At 39.5% G+C, this 18532-nt stretch overlaps 1 protein-coding gene across 1 annotated transcript in view; it reads right to left on the minus strand.

The window, feature by feature from the left end:
- Positions 1 to 18532, minus strand: part of myo3a (myosin IIIA) — a 355589-nt gene that overhangs the window by 72619 nt on the left and 264438 nt on the right. The window contains 5 exon segments of the mRNA XM_048606878.1: positions 201 to 351; positions 1547 to 2171; positions 4204 to 4336; positions 5735 to 5815; positions 11541 to 11703. Of these exon segments, the coding sequence (XP_048462835.1) occupies positions 201 to 351; positions 1547 to 2171; positions 4204 to 4336; positions 5735 to 5815; positions 11541 to 11703 (1153 nt within the window).

The raw sequence follows: 18532 nt of genomic DNA on the forward strand, positions 1-18532 counted from the left end.
AACTGAGTGAACTTTCTAACAAGCCTGCCTCTGCACTCACCTAATCCTGTGCTACATATCATCTGCTTCCTGTCAGGTCTGACTTGAGCTGTCAACTTTAGTAGTGAAAGTTTGGCTCCTAATGTTTCTTCTCAGGCTGATTTCCCATGAAATGTCCTATTATTTTGGAATGTTAAAGTAAATAGCAACTGTAGACCAACCTGGTGATGAAGATTTCTGATTTGGTGGTTTTTCCTCAGGTGGTTTTTTCTCAGGTGGTGGATTCTGGTTTTTAAATGTTAGATATTGTGAGCCAAGAACCTCATTCAGCTTCTTCTGAGCCATCAAGAATTCCTCAGAACGTTTTGTTATCTGTCATTAATGAACAGTAACATTTATCAGATTAAAAAAAAGCTGGTGTGTCATTTCACATAAACATCAGTTAGAAAGGAAAACTAATCACTTTGAAGTGAATGATTCAATTGTATGCCATTATTTAAACTGCCTCCTGACATTATGAAAGGAAGACTTGTATAAATATTCGGTTGTAAATAATACTAGTGCATGGAAGAAATATGGGGATGAATAATTATAGGGATTTATACTCAATTAACCTTTTGAAACTTCATAGTTCCCAAAGTATTGAATATTTAAAAGTAATGTGCCAAAATAATACAGAATGTGAGCTTAAAATAAGTGTTGAGTGTTTCACTGGTTTTACTTCACTTTTGAGGACAAGAAGAAGAAATCTGAAGAATTCCGTTCTGACAACAGGCCATTGACCTGTTTACCTCCACAAATTCTCACTGACCCGAAAATTTCTCCCCCCAGAGGAAGACGAGTCAACATTGATGTAAGCAATTCTAGCTCATGAGGATTAATCTGTAAAAGGTCTGGAAACTTTTTTTTAAACCAACAAGCAAATGCATAGACTGGCTATCTTATAATGTAAGCTTTTCATTTGTTTAAAGAGCTTAATACTAACTTAATCTCTAACCTGGATCAATGTTAATGTGATCTTAACCATTAATTTATAAGGAGCAGTTACAATTAAATGATAGTGAAACATCCAAATTGTTTTAGTAAGTTTTATTGTTTACTTCATTAGTTGTGTTATCAGTTGTCTCAAGTGATTTTCATATCCAACTTTTGAGTTCAGCTTTTGCTATTTTTGATTTTAAGGTTAATAAGTAATTATTTATGAGTCATTGCCTGGTTTCTTCATTGACCACTTAGCAAGATGGGGTTAATGCATTCATTCAGCAAATACTACTTCAATCTAGATTGATTGATTGATAAAGAGAAGATGGTTGAGCACGAAAATTAGGCATATTCAATTCTAGGCACAGACTAGACAATAAACCAGAGACAATTCCTTGATAAGGAGTTAATAAGAAGAGGTTAGAGATTTGTCCATTTAAATGTGTTGATCTCAGTCGTGCTTTTTACAAGACACAGGCATGGTTGTGTCAATAGTAACACTGTATTTCATTGTTAATTTTGAAAGCTAGGCTTTGAAATTTAATATCCCACAAATGAAAATGTGCAGATCCCTTATGTCACCCACCTGCTTTGAAAAGGTAGCAAACATTTCCCCTTCTCTCTTAGTATTCTCTTGAATTTGTTTTCTTTCCTTAAAGCCCCTGTAATTGCTTTGAATTTTGACTGCTGCATGTTCTTCATCCTCCTTTGAACTGATTGTTGTGGATTTGTCTTGGATTGTCAAGTCTCCACGGCCATCTAATTTCCCCTTCTCCTTTTGGTTTTTATGTTCTCTGGTCTTGCTGTGAATACCTGTGGCACGTGGTTCTTCATTTGGATCCCCATTAGCTACAAAGTGTGGTTTCTGAATTCCTTTGTTTAACGCTTTGATTTCTTTTGTTTTAACAGGCACCTTGTTCTCTTGTTGTTTTTTTCTTTCCCGGTGACCTCGATAATTGCTTTGAATAACAATCGCAGCTTTAGTGTCATCTTCCTCCCTTTGTTTTTTTTCTTGGTTGCCATGAATAACTTTTGGACCTCTGCCTTCTTCACCTTTCACATCCGACATGGTTGTGGCATGGCCTAATGTTGTTCTTTCCATATTTTCCCCAAGTTTGTCTTTAATGCCTTTATTGGATGCTTGATTGTTCTTGATTCTGTCACCCTCTACTATGTTCCTTTCTTGATCAGAGATATTGGTGTCATACCCTCTATATTAAAGGAAAAGTAAGTCTTGTAATTCAATGGCAATTATTTAAGCAATTGTCAAGCATGTTTGTCTTGTCGCAGTAAAAAAAATTATATTTGAAGTAATAGCTTTGCCTTGTTGACACCAGTGCATGAGCTCCATTAGGAAATAAGAAACAAGAACAGGTGTAGGATATTCTACCCCTTTTTCCTTGGTCTGCCACTCAATAAGATCATGGCTGATCTGACTGTGGCTGTAACTCTACTTTCTTGCCCGCACCCACTACCCCATCCACTCCTAACCACCACCTTCCCTTGACTTCCTTGTCAAAATCTGTCTAAAGCAACCTGGAATATATTAAATGATGCAGCATCCACTGCTCACTGGTCAACAGGATTCCAACACTAATGGCACTCTAAGGGAAGAAATTCCTCCTTGCCTCATCCTTAAATGTCAGACCCTTTACTTTGTTTTTAGCCCCTTGTTCTAAATTCCCCCATGAGGAGAAAAATTCTCTCAACATTTATCCTAAAGAATTGCACAGATTCACAACCATTTGAGGGGGAAAAATAGTCTTCCTTATCTCTGTCCTAAATTTGCAACTTCTTATACTGAGATTAAAAAGTTTTATAACCTCAAAGATGTCAATCAAAGCAAACACTGCAGCACAGTTGCAGAAACAGACTCTAGCTGAGTTAATCCATTAGTAAATCTTGAAGCTCAGCCAAGTGTTCATAATTTAGCCATTTAGAGAAACAGGTACGTGGCCATTTTTGTTAGCAGCTTTTACACATAAATAAAAATAGGACAATGAGTTTTCTAAAAATGGACCAGGAATGAAAATAAACAGAAGCAGAAGTACCATGATAAGCAACACAAAGCACGAGAGTAGATGAAAGAGGAGAACATCTCAAGAAATGAATCAGTAACATATGAGAAATACACCTGATGAGAATTGTTGTTCGAGCAAAATCTTAAGAGGCACAACAAGGCTGGGAGTCAGGGGTTGATAGTATCATGAAATCAACTCCAGTCAATAGCACAACCACAGGAACAAAGATTAGCATGTAGCATACCAGCTAAACAGGAGAATCAATAGGATTTCTGAATTGACACCATTGAAATAAATAGGAAATATGAACGTCTATAGCCTAACAAATAGGCAGGTCAAAATGGTGACACATGAAGCATGTTAAGCTGGAACCACACACTGGGTACACCAAGACTTAATATTTTATAAATAAACATATTTATCGGTGAAATTGCTGTTAGTCTGTATGTTTTTTTCGTGGTTTAAATGAAAGAGCCTCTAATTCTATATTGTTGTTGGGAATTTTTACACTCAGCTGACCCAAAATAGGAAATTGCATGCTGTTACTCAAGATTTACCATTCATGAAATTCAAGCATTGAAAAAATGTTGGTGATACACCTATGATTTCCCAATTTGCACAGTCAGTAGGCTTTGCAGGAAACATTCCTGACTGAAAGTGCCACAATTAATCAGCTGGTCATAATTGGGTAAAGTGGGCACGTGATTCAGTTACCCACAACTACCTGCCTGTAAGCTGGTGTAATTTCAAACACCCCTGGTGTGAGAATGTTGGTTTATTTCTTTACAGAATCTACAATTAATCATGTGAAGAAACTGAGCTGTCACTAAGTCACTAATGGATGATTCAGAAATAAAGTGGAAAATAAATAATTAAAGCAGACACCCCAGCATTGATAAAGTATCAAAAAGCATAAATTATTCTAAAAATGAAATGCACTCAGGATGCAAATGCTGTCAACAACTAATTGACATGTAAATTGTTCTACATTCACTCTGCCTTTCAATGTCACTGTGTCTGAAACGGTTTTTTAACTTTCTAGCAGGTCCAATTTTGACCTCACGAGATGCTGTAAACCAGCTGACAGCAAATTGGTTGTATGTCTTCCGTCTGGGCAGGTTTTACTTCCAGTGATGTCAGCCAGGAGGGATCAAAAATAGTTTTACACTATTGCACAAAATCAAACTCCCTAGCCCTTGCTGGTTTGGTTCTATTTTCTAACAGGACTTGCATTTTCATGTTGATGTTCCTCCTGTCCACATAGCCTCTGTAGTGAGCCTGGATTTTAACTGCAGCATTTCTCTTTTCCTCCATCATCTCTTTGTATTCTTTTCTGCACAGGTATCCTCTTGCAGCTAAGATGAACAAATTGTAATTATTCATTTAATCATTACATAATGCAAAAGTAAGGCACATCCTTCTTTATTTTCATTTTAAACTATATTAAATTTTTGTTGCCTTTTGCAATGAACTCTAATTTACTGTGAATTCCAAGGTGTTCTACAGAACGTGAGGACAATTCAAGTTCAAGAACATCCTTAATTTTAGCTACTACTACTAGGAAGCTAACATATTACTCAGAATACCCAATTGACTTGTGTCCCCTATTGTACTGTGTCCCTTGTATACTGCAGAGCTCAATGTCCTATTGCAGAATTGTCCCCATTGTCTTGCAACTTCCTTGGTCTCAGTTGGCTGAATTCCATGGTCCCCTAAGGGCGAGATTGTAGGCAGGCTGAGGCAATAATTTGGGCAACAATGACAGTGGCATCATTCCTATTGCCTCCTCACCTCTACAGGTATTTTACCCAAGTGCAGGAGGGGTCAGTAGCAAGTTGATACTCTTAAGGGACCAATTAATGGTCCCTTAAGAGCATCCTCATACTGCTGTGATTTTTTTTTCCCCTGCAATATGAAAGCCCAATGTCAGGTAGCCAGTCCACCTAGTAAAGGCTGGTGGTCAGGTGGTTGTATCAGTGAGGGTGTCTCTTGCTTGGGCAACCAGTGCTAATTGGATCCCCCTCCTCAACCCCAAGGTTCGCCACCCTCACTTTTCTCCTGCCAACATCTCCTGTCCAATCTAGACCCTCAACACCTCTCACCAGGGCCTGCCTCTCCTTCAGGGGCTTGGTTTAGAGCTAGAAGTGGCCACTTATTCCAGTGGTGCTGCTAGAGAAGCAAGCTGCCAGACACTTGATAGGCCAGCCCGTCTTGAGTTCCTCTGTAAAGGGCTACCAGTTACTCCTCAGACCAATTAAAGAACCATGGCAGAAGGTTTTTTTATTCATTCACAAGTTGTGGGCATTTACTATTTTAGCTTTATATACCAATAGGGTGGCATTTTGGTACAGTGGTTAACACTGCTGCTACATAGCACCAGGGATTCAGATTCAATTCCAGCCTTAGGCAATTGCCTGTGTGGAGTTTGCACATTTTCCCCATGCCTGCATGGGTTTCCACTGGTTGCTCCAGTCTCCTTCCACATTCCAAAGGTGTGCAGGTTAGATGGATTGGCCATGGAAAATTGCACTGTCATGTCCAGGGGTGTGCAGGTTAGGTGGATAAGCCACGGGAAATGTGGGTTTTTGGGGATAGGATGGGGTGGTAGGTCTGGGAGGGATGCTCTTCAGAGGGTCACTAAAGACTCAGTGCACCAAATGGCCTCTTTCTGCACTGTAGGGATTCTATGATTCTAGATAATAACTGATCATAAATACAATGCACATGTCTATATGTTTTGTAAAAGTTCTTACCAGCTTGGATTTTAATGATGGTCTGTAATAGCTTCTGTTTTTCAGTAGCAATGTCCTTCCTCACCTTGTGCCCTCTATAAGCTGTAAGAAGGGTAACATGTTAATATTTTCATTTACGGACGCATTTTTGGTAATGCTGTGGATAAACTAAATGATTGCAATGTTGGTGAAATGTTGGCATTCAACTTCATCACTTTGTGAAACTAATGCCAACAGGCTTTGTTAAGTATGGAAATCCACAAGTTGCTATCAATGACTCCCTGTTCCTCCGCAAAGTTCACTGTTGAAGCTCTTGCAGTTAGAAATATCTAGAAATTATTAAATTAAACATGTTGTGTGGGGTGGGGTGAAGATTTCTACTTTTATCATCTCATGCCCACTGTAAGAACTCTTGAAACCATTATGCCTTATTGAATGAAGTTTAACTTGATTGTAATGATGCATAATGTCATAATTACTTCAGAACAGTCTCTCCCTGAAAACTGCTTTTATATTTATTGAATCTCAAATTCCTTCATACCATGGTAAAATGTCAAGATTTTAAAAATTAATAAAAGGTGTTTATTTTATCTTGAAATTTGAAACCAAATAGAAAATTTCAATTTTTACATAATCCAATATACATGCCTTAATCTTTAGTTTGCTTTCGGTAAGGTTATAAAATGTGAATGAGAGAACTTGCTTGCTAGTCCCTGGTTTGCTATCTCTGAGAATTCTTCAACGTGATTGATTGCTCAGTTCACTTGATGAAATGAGTGTTGCTGGACATCGGAGGTCATCTATACCTGAAGCCAGAGTGAAACTGCTGTCAGAGAAAGTGAAATTCTTGCCACATTGATCATTGTGGGTAGCTTTTTTCAAGGTCAGAGATGGCTGCCAGCATTTCAATGTGACAACAAAGTTCAAGCTCCTTACTTATCTGTTCTCTCCACAGATGCAGATTGCTGTGTCTTTATGCCATTTTCAGTCTATGTTTTAAATATATCAAGCCTAGCACTACAAAGTGAAACGTCTAACAAAGACAGAAGTTACTAGAAAAGCTCAGCAGGCCTGGTAGCATTTGCAAAGAGAAATCAGAGTTAACATTTTGGGTCTGGTGATCCTTCCTCAGAAGTGAAATGATGTGGAGGTGCTGGTGTTGGACTGGGTGGACCAAGTCAGAAATCACACGACACCAGGTTATAGTCCAACATGTTTATTTGAAAACACTTCTTGCTTGGGCCTAGGCATAACCTTTAGCTTCTATTTTGAAAGACTATCCCTACTCAATTCTAAGAGATAATTTCTCCCCTTTCCCATACTAATCAATGTATGAATCATTACAACTTCAGGGTAGTTTTGTTGGCCAACATTCCATAAGAACAGGATTCATCAGACGACAAATGTTGTACTAAAAAAAACATACTTCTGTCTATACATATATCACTGTTTTATAATCTGAGAATGTCCCAAAGAATTTTACAGCCAATGAAGTATTTTAAAGTGTTCTCTCTATTGTCGGAAATGTGTTAACCAATTAATAACCAGGTTAATTTATTAATTTATTGTGTTTAAGGGATAACTATGAGCATTTAACAGTAGATAATAAATACACTAATGCTTTTCGTTGAACGAGTACTCTAGGATCTTTTATGCCCAGCTCATCAAGGCCTCTTCAGCACCACCATCCAAACCCATGATCTCTATCTTCTTGAGGGACAATGATAGAGATGCGTTGGAACAATACCAGCTGTAAATTCCACTTAAAGTTACACAATATCTTGACTTGCAGCATGTTGCTACTGCTTCAGCATCACTGTGTCAAACTTCTGGAACACTCTTTCTTTCAGCACTGTGGGTATATACACCACATGGACTGCAGCAGTTCAAGAAGACAAATCACTACTAACCTCTCAAGGGCAATTAGGGTTGGGTGATAAATGCTGGTCTAGGTGAAATAACTCCCCAGAGGCTGGTATTCAGTCACCAAGTCACTCTTTATTTACACATGCATAGTACTTGACATTAGTCTGGCTTCCTTAGAGCCAGCTGTCAGATTGAGCAGAACCTGGGACACTCCTGTTTATATCTGTCAGCTAGGACTCCCTGATTGGACCAGGTTAACAGCCCAACCAAGGAACTCATATTCTATGTTTTCCGCCTGGCTGATCTTGTTACAATCACTACACTATGCATTAACACCCAAGTCAAGTGAACAAATACATAAAACAAGCCAAATGTGTAAATAGGTCCTCAGTTTAACTTTTCACTGAGCATTGATACCTCTGACAAAACAATGCTCCCTCAGTATTGCACTAGAGTGTCAGCATGGGTTTCCTGTTATCTCAGCAGTTAGGGCTCAAATTCACAGCCTGCCCTCTCCAAATGGAAAAGGTTACCAACTGAGACACAGCTCACAACTAATATTGTATTCTTGCAATTTTAAGACAGACGAAACTTCAATTCCACCAACTTGGATTGCACTCACTGCAGTTGTAAAATAAATATACCAGTTTCTTTTTTATCTCATTTCTATTGATCTGAAGTAGAGAATTCTATTTTGTTTAGGATAAAGTGCTCAATAAGCAGATAAAATATGCAGTGAGCTGCTGGAATTTGGAAAGATTCAAGTAAATTCAGAAACAATTTGTCAGAGATAGAATTAAATTGCACCTATTACTAAACCTGGTGACAGAATGCAAAGGAAGATAAAAATCTAATAATAGATAAGGCAATAACAAGAGCAACGTGTTTTATATAAACTTCATAAAGAGAACCAGAGCTGGCAGGAAACAAAGCTTTCACTGACAGAATTGTAACTGGAGTTTGATATTTGTATTGTTTTAAATATTGTAATGTCATGACACATTTGTTAAATGTAACAAAGACTTGGCTGTAAAGCTATAGAGTAACACAGCTAGTCAGACGGAAGATGATCGGAATGAACAATAGCACATTCATTCATTCATTCTTTGCTGTACCCTATTAATATGGCCTTATTTTGGATCTTTATTTTTCATAGTTTTCTGAATTTTTCCTTAGGTCAGCATTTTACAGTTTTCGTTTGAATTAGATCCTAGCATTGTGCATAGATGTGACGACTTGACCATCAATACCTTCTTCATTTCCCTCGATTTCTTCCACTTTTCTGGATCCTGACTTCAAACAATTGAAGTGGAAGTACTTCTCCATGGTGCAAAGTAACCATTAACATATTGATTATGTGCATTATTCTAGTCAGAACACTCCTCTACAGAAATATGGTGGGATATGGGGACAACACTCGGGTAAATTCAGGGCTGTGCTATTTAATTGTCAGTAGTTTTTGGTACATTAGAGGAACATTAATACAGAACGATGTAGAGAACTTATGGCTTTAATCAAATGCTGTACCCTGTCTGCCTGCTTGAGTTGCTTTAAAAGAAGATCCCATTCCATGATGTGAAGAAATGAAAGTAGATATGAAGATGTGCATTCGAGACATATCCCTCAATGAAAATTGCTGAAAGCATTTGCTATTTGTGGAACTTTACTCCGTGCAAAATAGTTGTCACGTTTGCTTCAATAGCAACAGCGACTATATTTAAAAATTATTAATTGTACAGTGGCTTGACATGTTTAAAATATGAAAGGTGATAAGTAAATACATGTTCTTTCCTTCTATGATCCCTTTCCACCACTGAACCTTACCAACTGATGAAAAAAAGTATAGATTAAAAAAAACCTTTTCTCAATTATGCAGCGGGGAGAGATTTATAGTTTCCTCAGAAAATTCAATAATTTGAGGTTGAATTTTGTCTTCTTCCTTGCACCAATTTTCTGAGTGACAAATGGGGACAAAAAGGACCTGTTTTCACATACAACATAAAATGTTCTTCCATGTTACTTTAGTATTCTTACAAATATATTCATGAGAACATGACTGAAGTGTTTGGGAATGCTTTTTTTCAACAAAACTCAAGCTAGCAATGATGACCCAAGGATCAATCAGGACTGGCACTGGCTGTGCTGAACATCAACCAATTTTGGTGAGTGAACCTGAAACAGCATTAATCCTTATACATAGCATTAGGAGGTAGATCCATCCGCTGGAAGATGTGTCAATGACTTTCTGTTTGATCCCTGGAATGGGACATTGACAGTTGGCTATCTGTTGGCTAGTGTCTTTTGGTAACTACTTCTCTAACCCACAAGACCTGATCTCCTGACTCCCACTGTAATGTTACAACTGCCTTTTAACTATACAACTTTAGAATAGCCAGCGGTTTTAAGAGGTCAGCATTGCTCCATACAACATCTATTATTAATAGTCAATTGCCTATCTCTGGGCTACAAAGAAAACACCTCTGGCCTGTTAAAAGGCTGCCAGTGATCTGTATTTGCACTCTGTGATTTTTTTTTCATCAAAACTGTGAAGCGAAAGTTACATTTTGGCAAAAACTTCTCAGATGACATTTGAAAGAAAAAACTGTTTATCACTCAACTGCTGTGTAGCCCATCAACAATCCCTGTAGAGGGAATCCTGATTACTAACTCTAGTTTTGGACTTTTGGACTCCATCTTAACAAAAACGAGGACATTTTGAAATTGTTCGTAATTAGTTTTTTTTTTAAATGCCATATAAGTTAGACAGAATTGGAAAGGATAAAGAGACTATTTGATCTCACTGTGTATGTTTGTATGTGTGCCTGTGAAACGTTTCCTGTTTTCAAACATAGAGATATAGAATACAGGAGCAGTAGTAGGCCGTTTGGCCCTTCCAGCCTGCTCCACCATTCAATATGATCATGGCTGATCTTCCAACTCAGTACTCTGTTCCTGCTTTCTCCCCGTATCCTTTGATCTCTTTAGCCCTAATATATACATCTATCCCCTTCTTGTAAACATTCAATGTTTTGGCCTCAACTGTTTTCTGTGACAGAGAATTCCACAGGCTCATCACTCAGTGGGTGAAGAAATTTCTCCTCTCTGTCTTTAGACTGTGACACATTGTTCTGGACTCCTCAGTCATCGAAAACATCTTTCCTGCATCCACTCTGTCTGGTCCTGTTAGTATTTTATAGTTTTCTATGAGATCACCCCATATCCTTCTAAACTAACATGAATATAGACCTAACAAATTCAGTCTCTCCCTGTACGTTAATCCCACCAACCCAGGAGTCAATTTGGTAAAACTTTGCACTCCCTCAATAGCCAAAACCTCCTTCCTCTGTTTTTCTTTTAACTACTGTTTTGATGCAGTCCTTGCAAAGTCAGACTTCACTGGAAGAGGGAATGGGGGAGTTATACCTCCACGGCTTAGAAAAACTGGGAGAAACTAAACTATTAATCTGTTTGGGCAAGTGGCAAGAATAGGGAGAGAGATTTGTTTAAAAAAACGCAATCTATCAATGAGTCTCCTCCTCCCATTATGTGTTTAATTATCCATGACTATTCAAACTAGATGTTACAGAATTGAAAATTGTATAAAAACACAAAGTTTTGAGAAACTCAGCAGGTCTGGCAGTAATCTGTCAAGAAAGAAATAGAGTTGGCATTTTGAGTCTGATACGACTCTTCTTGGGCACTTATTGAGACTTGAGTTCCGAAATCATTGGAATTGATACATTTACACTGTTTCCTCCTTCACAGATGCTGCCAGAACTGCTGAGTTTCTCCAGCACTTTTTGTTCTTATTTCAGATCTCCAGCATCTGCAGGGCTTTGCTTTCATTTCCCTACAGTTATTGCTTAGGCTCTTTATAATCTTTGCAATATCTGATCACCTAAACTAAGCTAGGTTGATGGTATTCTGAACGATGGTAGCATGGTCAAAGATGGAGGTTTACCTGACTGAATGGCAACAGCACTCTGTTGCCTCTTCTCTTGTATCCTTCTGTACCTTTTAGCTCCAAGCCAGGCTTTCACATAGGCCTGTACCAGCACTATACGATCTGTGATTTCTTTCTTGATGAGATTCAGTTGTTCCACATGATAATATTTAAGAAACACCTGGCAATGGAGAACAGGAAAGTGAATAAAATGTGAAATATCATCAGGAGTGAAGGAAGTTTTAATAAAAAATGCTCATTTTTCTGAATCAGAGATAGTAGGAACTGCAGATGCTGGAGAATCCGAGACAAGAAGGTGCAGGGCCTGCTGTGTTCATCCAGCCCTGCACCTTGTTGTCTCTCATTTTTCTGAAAGTTGCTTTTCATATTGAAATGCTGATGGTTTCTACAAATTGAAATTGACATTACCTACAGTATTCAAAACCTTTCAAATAGTTCAGTTAAATTTTATTCCCTTTTATGTCCCCTTGCATCGCAGAGTGTTTTTGACTAAACGTATAGTAAAATCATCTTAAAGTCTTTAACAATGTGGAATTTAATTGGCAATTGTTCATTGAGTGTATCCGTGATAGTTTTCTTGAACAGTATGTAATGGAACCAACGCGGGAGCAAGCTATCCTAGATCTGGTCCTGTGTAATGAGACAGGAATAATTAATGACCTCATAGTTAGGGATCCTCTTGGAAGGAGTGATCACAGTATGGTTGAATTTAGAATACAGATGGAGAGTGTGAAGATAAAATCCAATACCAGGGTCCTGTGCTTGAACAAGGGGAACTACAATAGGATGAGGGAGGACTTGGCTAAAGTAAACTGGAAACAAAGGTTTTATGGTGGGACAGTTGACGAGCAGTGGAGGACTTTCAAAGCAATCTTTCAAAGTGCTCAGCAAAAGTATATTCCAATAAAAAGGAAGGACTGTAAGAAAAGGGGTAATCTGCCATGGGTGTCTAAAGAAATAAGGGAGGCTATCAAATTGAAAGAGAAGGCATACAAAGTGGCCAAAAACAGCATGAAACTAGAAGACTGGGAAAACTTTAAAGGTCAACAGAAAGCCACAAAAAGAGCTATAATGAAAAGTAAGATACAACATGAGAAAAAACTAGCACAGAATATAAAGACAGATAGGAAAAGTTTCTATAAATATATAAAACGAAAAAGAGTGGCTAAAGTAAACGTTGGCCCTTTAGAGCATGGGAAGGGGAATTTAGTTACGGGATATGATGAAATGGCCGAGGCATTGAACAGGTGTTTTGTATCGGTCTTCACAGTGGAGGACACTAATAACATGCTAGTAATTGACAAAGAGACGAAGGTAGGTGAGGACCTGGAAACAATCATAAATACGGAAGAGGTAGTCTTGGGCAAGCTAATGGAGCTAAGGATTGATAAGTCTCCTGGCCCTGATGAAATGCATCCCAGGGTATTAAAAGAGATGGCGGGAGAAATAGCAGGTGCACTGGCGGTAATTTTCCAAAATTTGCTGGACTCTGGGGCAGTCCCAGCAGATTGGAAAACAGCAAATGTGACGCCACTGTTTAAAAAGGGAAGTAGACAAAAGATGGGGAATTATAGACCGGTTAGCTTAACCTCTGTAGTGGGGAAGATGCTTGAGTCTATTATCAAGGAAGAAATAGCAAGGCATCTTGATAGAAATTGTCCCATTGGGCAGACGCAGCATGGGTTCATGAAGGGCAGGTCATGCTTGACAAATCTTTTGGAATTCTATGAAGACATTATGAGCGAGGTGGACAATGGGGACCCAGTGGATGTGGTGTACCTAGATTTCCAAAAGGCCTTTGACAAGGTGCCGCATGAGAGGCTACTGCATAAGATAAAGATGCATGGCATTAAGGGTAAAGTATTAGCATGGATAGAGGATTGGTTGACTAACAGGAAGCAAAGAGTGGGGATAAATGAGTGCTATTCTAGCTGGCAGTCAGTGACTAGTGGTGTGCCTCAGGGATCGGTGTTGGGACCGCAATTATTTACAATTTATATAGATGATTTGGAGTTGGGGACCACGTGTAGGGTGTCAAAGTTTGCAGATGACACTAAGATGAGTGGCAAAGCAAACTGTGCAGAGGACTGTGAAACTTTGCAGAGGAACATAGATACATTGAGTGAGTGGGCAAAGGTCTGGCAGATGGAATACAATGTAAATAAATGTGAAGTCATACATTTTGGTAGGTGTAATAGTAAAAAGGATTATTACTTGAATGGTAAAAAATTGCAGCATGCTGCTATGCAGAGGGACCTGGGTGTCCTTGTGCATGAATCACAGAAGATAGGTCTGCAGGTACAACAAGTAATTAGGAAGGCAAATGGAATTTTGTCCTTCATTGCTAAAGGGATTGAAATTAAAAGCAGAGAGGTTATGTTGCAGCTGTACCAGGTGCTGGTGAGGCCACACCTGGAGTACTGTGTGCAGTTTTGGTCTCCTTACTTGAGAAAGGATGTATTGGCACTGGAGGGGGTGCAAAGGAGGTTCACTAGGGTGATTCCGGAGTTGAGGGGGTTGGCTTCTGAGGAGAGACTGTGTAGATTGGGATTATATTCATTGGAATTCAGAAGATTGAGGGGGGATCTTATAGAAACATATAAAATTATGAAGGGAATAGATAACATAGAAGTAGAGAGGATGTTTCCACTGGCAGGTGAAGCTAGGACAAGAGGGCATAGCCTCAAGATTAGAGGGAGCAGATTTAGGACTGAACTGAGAAGGAATTTCTTCACCCAGAGAGTTGTTAATCTATGGAATTCCTTGCCCAGTGAAGTAGTTGACGCTACTTCAGTAAATGTTTTTAAAAAAAAGTCGATTTTTTTTGAACAATAAAGGAATTAAGGGATACGGTGAGAACGCGGTAGGTGGATCTGAGTCCACGAAAAGATCAGCCATGATCTTATTGAATGGCGGAGCAGGCTTGAAGGACCAGACGGCCTACTCCTGCTCCTAGTTCTTATGTTCTTATGTTCTAATTGAGTAACTTGATTATGGAAATATTTTGTGACCTAAAAATGACCCGGTGGAATTGTCTTGAACCCAGCAATTAAACACTAACATTGACAAGTTTCAACTTTGCCACCTGGGTGGTAATTGGTGTAGCAGATAGTTTGTCTGTTATATTAGAAATCAGTCAATGGAATAAAAATTAAGCAGATTGAATAATATGCACGGGGGATCAAACAGCCTGTTTGAAATGGATTGTCTGAACTTTATTTTTTAAATATGTGTTGCATAATCATGAAACAACTGAAATAATTTTTCATGAACTTGCCCACGAATTGTGGAGAAACATACTTTGCAAACATTTACTAGTGACTGATAAATGTCAGCCAAAAAAATTGCAGGTCCTGGACCTCACCACAGCACATATTCTACGAAAATGCAGCACAGATATCAGTAATAAAACCTCATTACGTTTGTCGGTCTATTCTCCCATGCCCGTGTTGCTACCTTTTGCTGGTCAGATGTGAACATTTTTGTACAACCTTGCCTTAACTTCAGCCACATTATGCAAATACAATGAGAATTACTGGTAACTATTCTTAGCACTAAGACAAAAATGAAGTTTTCCAAAAGTATGCACATTCACTTTCCTTTCCTCTTATATTGGAACCACTCGATGGATCACTCACTCAGTCACCAAATGATTACAATATCCATCTTGCATGATTTAAAGCTTTCACTTTTCTGTGTTTAATATCAAAAATCTACCGAATGTCTTATGTATAAGAATATTAAACTTATTACATTAGTCTTTGAGGCCATGATTTTTCAGAAGGCCCAGGAGAACCAAAAAGACAATTCTCAGAAGGGAGCGGGAGCAAACAATCCGGGAAATTGACCAAGGGAATCTAGAACCGAGGACCTGGCATCTCTGCCACAGAAGTTCAATAATCTTGTATTCAACAGCAGTGAAAGCATCTTTACAGACATCCCCTACTCACTGCACTAACAGACTCTCATTGCTCAATGCACTAGAGTCACACCACTCACCCTAGTGCACTCACTGGCAATTAGGATGCATGCTAGCCTCTGGACATATCAGCTCACCCTCATGTACTAACCAATGGTACCAACCTCACATTCACTTTGTGCTGCCTCCATATCTGGGAATCAGGATGCCTGTTTCTCCTGAGCCCAAAGACCAGATGACTGCCCACATCCTGGTACTGATTGCCAAGGAACCTGTGGCATCTGGAGTCACTGAGAACATTGAGGACGATGAAATGTTGCAGCTTTATTTCCCTTGGTCAACTCTCAACTCACCCTCACTCACCACTTGGTATGATGACCAAGCACCTTATTGTGTAGCTTTTGTTTCCCATCCATTCCAGCTCACAGAACTGACCTCTCTGATTTCCTGATTTTAGATACTCAAGAATTCCACCTGCTGAGCTACTTCCTACAAGGAGGAAAAGAGAGAAGCACAGCATGCAGCAGCAATGAAGAAGGCCACTCAGACATTTACACTGACCAGCTCAAACCAAAAGGTTAGTGCAGAATCAAGATCAGTGCATGGTGGCTCATCAGGGATCAGTGGACTGTGGGTATGCCAGGGGTAAGGGATGGCTCAACTGTAAGCAGCACAGAAGACCAGACTGCAGATGTTATTAAAATATTGCACAAGCATACAAAATAGGAACTGAAACAGATCATTCAGCCCCCTAAGCCTGCTCTGCCAATCAATAAAATCATAATTGATTGGTTTATGTTTAGAATTCCACATTCTCGTCAAACTCCAGTAACACCTGATTCTGCTGCTGAGCAAGATTCCATCCAACTTTCTCTTGAAAATATTAATTGGCCATTACTCCATTGTCTTTTGATGCAGAGAGTTCCAAACTCACACAATGACATGAGAGTTAAAAATAAACTCCTCTTCTCTATTCTGAAAGGGAACCCTTCATTTTAAAAAAAGTACCCATGATTACGGTCTGGCCCACAAGAAGAAGTATCTTTTACACGTTCCCCTTGTCGTGACCATCTTATACACTTCAGTCAAGTCACCCCTCCCTCTTCTAAACTCCACTGGAAATAAATCCAATCTATCCAACCTCACAAGACAACCTGTTCAATCCAGGTACCAATCTAGTAAACCTTTTCTCCATTGCCTTCAACACATTTACATCCTTCTGTAATCAAGGAAATCAGAAGTGCCTATCGCTAATAAGTTGTTATTTTTCCAAATGTGAGCAAATCCTGTCCATAAGAATCTTCCTGCAGCTTCCTTATGACTTCTTCAAAACATACAGGCATCCAACATTTCTTGCACACTTTGTCCCACGTTGTGATTACTGTTAGGGGGCCTGTGGATCACTGAGCCAGTGACTTCTGTAATATAGTTCTCACTCAGTATTTCCGTGAAATGTCAACCTAACATATGAATTCAACATAAGAAATACGAGTGGACTGTATGTCCCTCAAGACTGCTTTTCCATTGCATAAATTCATGACTCATCTTCTGCCTCAACTCCAATTTCTTGCCTGCTTTTCCCAATCCTTTGATTCCCTGAGACATCAAAAGTCTGTTCACCTTAGTCTTAGATGCAGTCAATGATGGAGCATCCGCAACCATGAGGAGTAGAGAATTCCATGGATTCACAAATCTTTGTGTTAAAAAAAATTACTCCTCTTTTCTGTCCTAGCTGATGGGCCTTTATCCTGACTCTGTATCATCATGTTGTAGGTTCTTTACCATGGGGAAATACCTCTCAGTACCTACTTTATCAAACCCTCTTTAGAACCTTACACGTTTGAATGAGATTATGTCTCATTCCTCTGAATGCCATAATATCTAGACACAGCCCCATAGACTGCAGTCTCACAGCCTTTCATCATAGGAAAACTGTCTCAGACTAAGGACTGAGCAGGATCAAGGTGCATGGCAGTGGAATAATTTTAAAACACTGGAATTGGAAAGTTGACACAGTGACCATGAACCTGTTGGATTGTTATAAATACCGAACTGGCTCACAAATGCCCTTTAAGAAGAAAGAATAATATGAATCTTTAGCCAGTCAGACATATAGGTGAATTTTGTCATACACCATCATATTTGATCATTAATTATTCTCTGCAAAAGCCTGACAAACCATTTAATTTATGAATACCTACTGCTTGGCTCAAGAAAAAAAAGATCCACTGCCACCTTCATAGGTCAACATGAAATAGACATTAAATGCTCACAACCTCTACATACTAACAATGAAAACAAATGTCTAGAGTGGAGATTAGATTCACTACCTTTGGACTCAAGTTGCAATGGTGCTACCATTGAGCTGAGGTTAACATCAGGTAAACAAACCTTTGCCAAGTGAGAAGCTGCATCATTTTTCTCAAATAAATTTCATGGCAAATTATGTTTGCAGCTGAAAGAGCAGGCAAGTTTGAAGAATAACAAATAACCCTTACCTTGACAACAAGGTGCAGGGCTGGATGAACACAGCAGGCCAAGCAGCATCATAGGAGCAGAGAGGCTGACGTTTCGGGCCTAGACCCTTCATCAGAAAAGGGGGAGGGGAAGGGGGTTCTGAAATAAATAGGGAGAGAGTGGGAGGCGGATAGAAGAGGGATAGAGGAGAGGATAGGTGGAGAGGAAACAAACAGGTCGAAGAGGCGGGGATGGAGCCAGTAAAGGTGAGTGCAGGTAGGGAGTTAGGAAGGGGATAGGTCAGTCCAGGGAGGACGGACAGGTCAAGGGGGCGGGATGAGGTTGGTCGGTAGGAGATGGAGGTGCGGCTTGAGGTGGGAGGAGGGGATAGGTGGGAGGAAGAACAGGTTAGGGAGGCAGGGACGAGTTGGACTGGTTTTGGGATGCGGTGGGGGGAGGGGAGATTTTGAAACTTGTGAAATCCACATTGATACCATTGGGCTGCAGGGTTCCCAAGCGGAATATGAGTTGCTGTTCCTGCAACCTTCGGGTGGCATCGTTGTGGCACTGCAGGAGGCCCAGGATGGACATGTCGTCTGAGGAATGGGAGGGG

The sequence above is a fragment of the Rhincodon typus genome, chromosome 2, assembly GCF_021869965.1.
Source record: "Rhincodon typus isolate 14 chromosome 2, sRhiTyp1.1, whole genome shotgun sequence".
In the NCBI taxonomy this organism is placed as follows: Eukaryota; Metazoa; Chordata; class Chondrichthyes; order Orectolobiformes; family Rhincodontidae; genus Rhincodon; species Rhincodon typus.